Source organism: Raphanus sativus, unplaced genomic scaffold (assembly GCF_000801105.2).
Source record: "Raphanus sativus cultivar WK10039 unplaced genomic scaffold, ASM80110v3 Scaffold2101, whole genome shotgun sequence".
In the NCBI taxonomy this organism is placed as follows: Eukaryota; Viridiplantae; Streptophyta; class Magnoliopsida; order Brassicales; family Brassicaceae; genus Raphanus; species Raphanus sativus.
Window position 1 is genome coordinate 11,091 of NW_026617410.1, and position 5,829 is coordinate 16,919.

The following is a 5,829-nucleotide window of genomic DNA, read 5'->3' on the forward strand; positions in this document are numbered from 1 at the left end:
AATCAGAAAATATCAATCAATTTGATCATATGTACGATGAATTAGTTTTTGTCATTTGTTACATGGACACTTTTGTCTATTTCTCTGTGTTATGAATAGAAAAAAAACTCATTATATACTACTATATAGTTTTGAGTATCAATTGTCTAATCCAAGATATCAAATATTGATATGGTTTGGGACATAAATGCGCATAAGAATTATATTCGATTCGTTTAGCAATCAACTATTTGACTGGATTAATAAATAATTCCACTGTTAAGTATTTCATGTAGTTTTTTTGTCGATGTAGTTTATTACTATTTATTATACAAAGCATGTTAAAGTTGTCGATTAGTTGAAGATGATAACGTAGAGATACTTATATATTAATAGTCTATTTGAATTTAGTGCATGGTAACTTTTTGAGGGTCAAAGTTACCAAGCTTTTCTTTTTCTGCTTGCTTGTTCCTGCTTCTGATTTTTCTGTCAGAAAATATAATTATGATGTCAGAGAAGCAAATCTTTTGCCGTCCAACAACTCATACATTCATATAATTTTATTGTTTTTATCTTTACTCTTATAATTTATCGAAAAATGAAAAAAAAAATATTTGAGATACAACCAAACAAATCTTGAAACTGCGAAACATATGAATACTGACTTACTGAGAGTAGATAAATAACTTTTTTTTTAGATAAATAACTTGAAGATATAAAACCAATACAAAGCTAAACAAGCTACTACTTGGATTAAAATCCGTTGAATTATTATTCCCCGGAATATTCTTCTTCATAATAATAATCTCATAGAAAAATAAAACACTCTAACGACACAAGAGGATTTTCAAACGAATCATTAGAGGTAGAATAATCATTCTGACTCGGCCACTGACGATGACAATCTTGCTCCGACCCGTTTTTATTCGGATTAGGTCTCACCCGGCCCGGAGACTGACCTCTTTTCACCATTGCTACACCATTGTCCGTACTTGTTGCATAATGATTCCGACTCGGACCCACCACGACGGGCCTGTTGGTGGCCGGCGACCTGGACCTCCTCCTCTCTGACCTTCCACTCTGGTCTCTCTGACCCGTTCCCGATGGCACCAGCCTCACCGAGCCACCAGCTCCTTCTCCTCCTTCGGTGTTTCTCTTACGTGGAGACATGTCGGTTCTCCGGGTCGGGTAGTTATTAGCCATGACCCGGTCCCGATATTTCGCCGGAGACCTCTGTCTCACTCCCACCAGCTTCCTCTGTTTCCCTTCTTCCTCGTCGTACCCACCACTCACGATAGAAAGCAAACTCTCGCTCAAACTGCAGACTTCCGAGACCTCCGATCCTTTCCCCGGTTCAACCGAACCGTTCTCGGTTAAAACCGGGTCTGGATCAGCGATGACAGCTCCGGGTTTCTTCTCCTCCTCCTTCTCTGGAACCTTGTTTGTCGTCGTTTCCATTGCCGAATTGTCGTTTAGTGAAGTTACCAATGTGGTTTCGGACAAGACTTCTTTGACTACTGTCTCTTCCTCGACAACGGCTGCTAGAGGCATTGCTGTGTTCTTTCCGGAGGAAGGCTCATTTTTCTTGTCGGTGGTGGCAGTGGCGGTGGCGGAGATGCAACAGCCCATAATAGTTACCGGCGTAGTTTTTTTATTTATTTCTTTTGTTATGATCCCTGCAGCAGACTTGATGTGTAGGGAGACATGTATGGGTATTTATCGGCAATATTTTGGATTTATTAAGTGAGAAAAACTAACTTTTCACTAAAGGTTTATATTTTTTTTTATTAACTACACTGAGCCAAAAAAAAAAAAAGTTTAATGATGAGTTGATAACAGTGAAGAGTCAGAATAATAAGTTTTTTTTTTTTACTAACATACAATTATTGTGTGCCACCTAGCAAGTGGCTATATCGTTAACTACGGAAGCTATTTGAATTAAATTTAAGAAAATGACTAGTCATGCAAACCAAATAAAACCTGCTATCACCACTCCCATATGTACAAAACACCAGTCACCACCAGGCAAATTAAGCATAAAAGATTTGTTTCTTATGACATATTTCATTTTTTTACTGAGTAAAAACAGTACGACAAGTAATTAATATTGATATCTATCTTACTGAGTTTGTGCTGATACGATCTATGAGTACAATTTCATCGGTGATTGTGAATTCGTACGCCTTACTTTGCAGTGTCTTATTGTGCGGACTCGGTCAATCCAAACTGTGAAATCTAGACTCTGATTCAATCCGTCTTCTTTCACGAGTTAAGATACGCATGCTTTTAAAACTTCGAAAAAATAGAAAGTTTTATTTTGTTGCAAAAGTATATAACATACGTGGACTCTATAAAAAGTCATACATGTGAAAGACTTGTATAAGTCAACTTTTCCGAAAAATAATTGTACAACATATGACAGAAGTACCATTAAGAATGACCAGACGAAAAATAAAAGGTCTGCATTCAAAAATCCAAAACATTACAGATTCTTCACTCACTAACATAAAGAAAGATTAACAGTGTACCCACAAACCCAAGTCCCAAGCCCATTTTGCATAACAAGCAATTTACCTGTTGATTTTTTTGTTTCGAACTGTTGATTTACAGTTTAAATATAGATTGAAGTAACTCCATTGAGAATTGTTTTTAGGAATGAAGACAGAGTTGTGTGTGTAAAGTTCCAAATCATAGAGAAGGAAAAAGTGACCACACTCTCTTCTCTTCTCTTCTCATGCAACTAGCAAATGACAGAGAAGCTCTAAGAAAAGAGAGGCAAATCTTGAATATATATGATTAATTATGCTAAGGGCATAAACCAGTTTCCTAATAATGCCTATGTACACAAAATACGCATAGATAATCTCCCGAACCCAATATATGTAGCGGTATCATCAGGAGAAAAAAAAACATCAGATGCCAAACTCAACTCAGCTCAGTGTGGTTGGTGGCTTGAAATGTTTTAATAAGCCAATGGTGGTGGTGATACGAGATAAAATAAACAAGTCTTTCAACATTCTTGAATGGAGTTTGAGTTGGAAGAATCACTCGATGAGCTATGTTGATGCTGAGACGGTGAGATGATGCGTTGAGGACATGGCACGGGCGCTGGATGCGCGATGAAAGTAGGGATATCATCTCCTGGCATCAATACCGATACACCGTTTGTGTATACAGTCATCTGAATGTTTAATACATCAGAAAATCAGTCAATTCATAAAATTCAAAACAAAAACAGAAACAGATAGAAGCAAAAGATTCTCATAATAAATTTATTTCATGAGCCAACAAAAACATTAGGAAACGAAAATTTGAGTGGGAGAAGACAATGACAGATCTAAAACATGTGTCATTGTTCCCGAACAGAAATTCAAGTTAAGAGCAAGAAAAGGGGCAAACACACTTGTCTTAAGTTTACATTTATGGGTCCTCCCATGTCTTGGAATGGTTCTATTCTATCTAGTCTCTGATCACATGGTTTGTTCCATAATCATGCAAAAATCAATCTATAAATGTCAGTCAGTCTTTATCAAACCAGTATGTCTAACAAGAAAACAAAGGTATAAAAAGAGATCCCACGATCGTCAGGGAAGAAGACCTAATTCAATCTTTGACCTGTTTCTCAAAACACAAGTGGGATTCAATGGCCGTTTTTGACCAATGTTAACCTACTATTTAATATTAAAAATAGACGAGGAACAACGAAGTCCCCATGAAACTATTATTCCAACAATATGACAATGAAAAACAAACTATTTAAAGTGTTACTTAATTTCTCTAATTCCATTCAAGTTCACATTTGGGTTACATGACAATAGAGTCAAGAAGACTATATGCAGCCTCCATTTAATCCACATGAACATGATTTAACTCTAGAATAGGAGGGATGTTAGGTTTCAAGAAAGCTTGTGGGGTCATTTGTGTTCCTAGGCAATGTCAGTCACACATGGGCTTATTAGACGTAGACGTTGGACCTCATTTTTTCTATCTACAACACGCATAGTTTTTGTATATACGCGTTACAATACTTACAAACGATTCAACAAACAGAACTTTATTACACTTCTCTTTCTTGTCTCCTTTAGTCATTATGAAGAGGCCAAAAAATATTAAAACAGGAGATTCTGAATGACGAAAGAAATCAATGAATGCATCACCATATATACATCTATATAGATAGTCAAATAGTGTATGCATGTGTGAGTGAAGAAGCTTATGAGACATCTTTAAATGTTTGATGATGTAAAAGCATGTGCAATGTTGGGTCTCTTTCAATACACAAATAGTACACAGAATCAAAACCCCTATGATGTTTTCTTCATTTCCTTTTGGAATGATGAACGTGTTCACATCAAAATGAAATAACCCCCAAACTTAAAAGATGTAAACTTTTATTTGGAATAATTAAATCGAAAGCTAAACCTTTTGTCTACACCAATTCGCATCACTAAAAACACACAATGAAGAAAAAACATAAAGCTTTCTTTAGTTCTTGTTTTGCTTTTACCAGATGTTCATCACACGTGTCAAAATCAGATTTGACAGGAATCAAAGTGTTAACACTCACTTTAACAGTACTAATCAGACAATAACGCGACAATTAAGGAATCTATGTTTACGACTTTATTCTTTGCGAAGCGAAAAGTAAAGTACTTGCCTTTGGAGATTGATAACCTAGCTTAGATGCTGCACCACTAAACCCGACCCGAGAATCCATACCCGAAAGGACCCGACCAGAAGAGGAATCTTGGTTAGTAGTGGTCGTGGTGGTGGTGGTCCGGATCAGTCTCTCGAAGATAGCCATGACGAGGAACATTGAGATGAGAATGGCTGTTGCGACGAACCCGAACGAGACGGCGTTGACTGAGTCGTCGAATCGAGATTTCCACGGCTCTTCTCGCCGGAGATTCATCGGAGCTCCAATGGGTGGCCATTGATGGTTCATGCTCGTCTTCAACCGCTCAAGCTCTCTCATTTCTGATATTAAGACAGAAGATAAGCTTTTAGTGTTGTTTGGTTTTTTGAGAGTTCGTTAGTGTCGAGACAGAGAGAGAGATGTGAGGGTGAGGGGGAGTGAGCTATGAGATGAAGAAGGAGAAGAAGAATGGGAGCAAAGTGGGGCTGATATGTGAGAATGTGAAAGTTTTGGGATTTTAAATAAAATTTGTAACTTTTCGGGGACACACATGTTGTCCTTTACTGCACAGCTTTCCCTGCAAAATTTACAAAGAGAATAGTGTTTTTTGTTTGCTAATTATACTTTTTAAAGTTTAATTAATGAACAAATAGCATACGTATAGGCAGAATCTTTCACTTTTATATTTTTTGATCACGACGAACATACTTTGTACCATTAACGACACGCGTGACTGGATGATTATTTTTAGCAAGCATAATTGGTTTATCCTAAAAGTATAAACTACACGTAATATATTAAGTCAGTACTTTATTTTTGCAGATCTAAATCAAGTGATTCCATTTGTCGAGAGAAGTACGAGAAGAAATAACATACTAATACTTTTACTATTGTTAGAATTATACAACGATCGATCTAAACGAAAACCTAGAATAAACACTACTTTAATCCGATTAGTCGCTTTTCTTGGTTTACTGGAAGGTTTTGTAAACGAAACCGAAGCAGCAGAAACAAGAAGAAGCAAGCAAATAGATGCTCTTAATAAAAAGTACACATGTGCTGGAACAAGATTAGAGATAGAGGGGAGGGGACAATACAATGCATCACAGTTCACAAGGGAGAACAAACTCCATTCCACAGTTTTTTTTTTAACTTTATTCCTTCCACAAAGTTAAAAGTAGAATGATGGAAATACATGTCAAAATCTAAGCCAA

General features: G+C 36.7%; 2 protein-coding genes across 2 annotated transcripts; both read right to left on the reverse strand.

Annotated features, from left to right (window-relative positions):
* Positions 1–637: 637 nt before the first annotated feature.
* Positions 638–1,677, reverse strand: LOC130505214 (uncharacterized). The gene has a single exon (XM_056999822.1). It carries the CDS (start codon positions 1,606–1,608, stop codon positions 787–789), a length of 822 nt encoding a protein of 273 aa, XP_056855802.1. The 5' UTR covers positions 1,609–1,677; the 3' UTR covers positions 638–786.
* A 1,073-nt stretch (positions 1,678–2,750) lies between these two features.
* LOC108840868 (uncharacterized) lies at positions 2,751–5,109 on the reverse strand. Its single transcript, XM_018613683.2, has 2 exons — positions 4,637–5,109; positions 2,751–3,160 (listed from the first exon to the last, which is right to left on the reverse strand). The coding sequence occupies exons 1-2, from the start codon at positions 4,952–4,954 to the stop codon at positions 2,990–2,992; spliced, it is 489 nt and encodes a 162-aa protein (XP_018469185.1). The 5' UTR covers positions 4,955–5,109; the 3' UTR covers positions 2,751–2,989.
* Between the last annotated feature and the right edge of the window lie 720 nt (positions 5,110–5,829).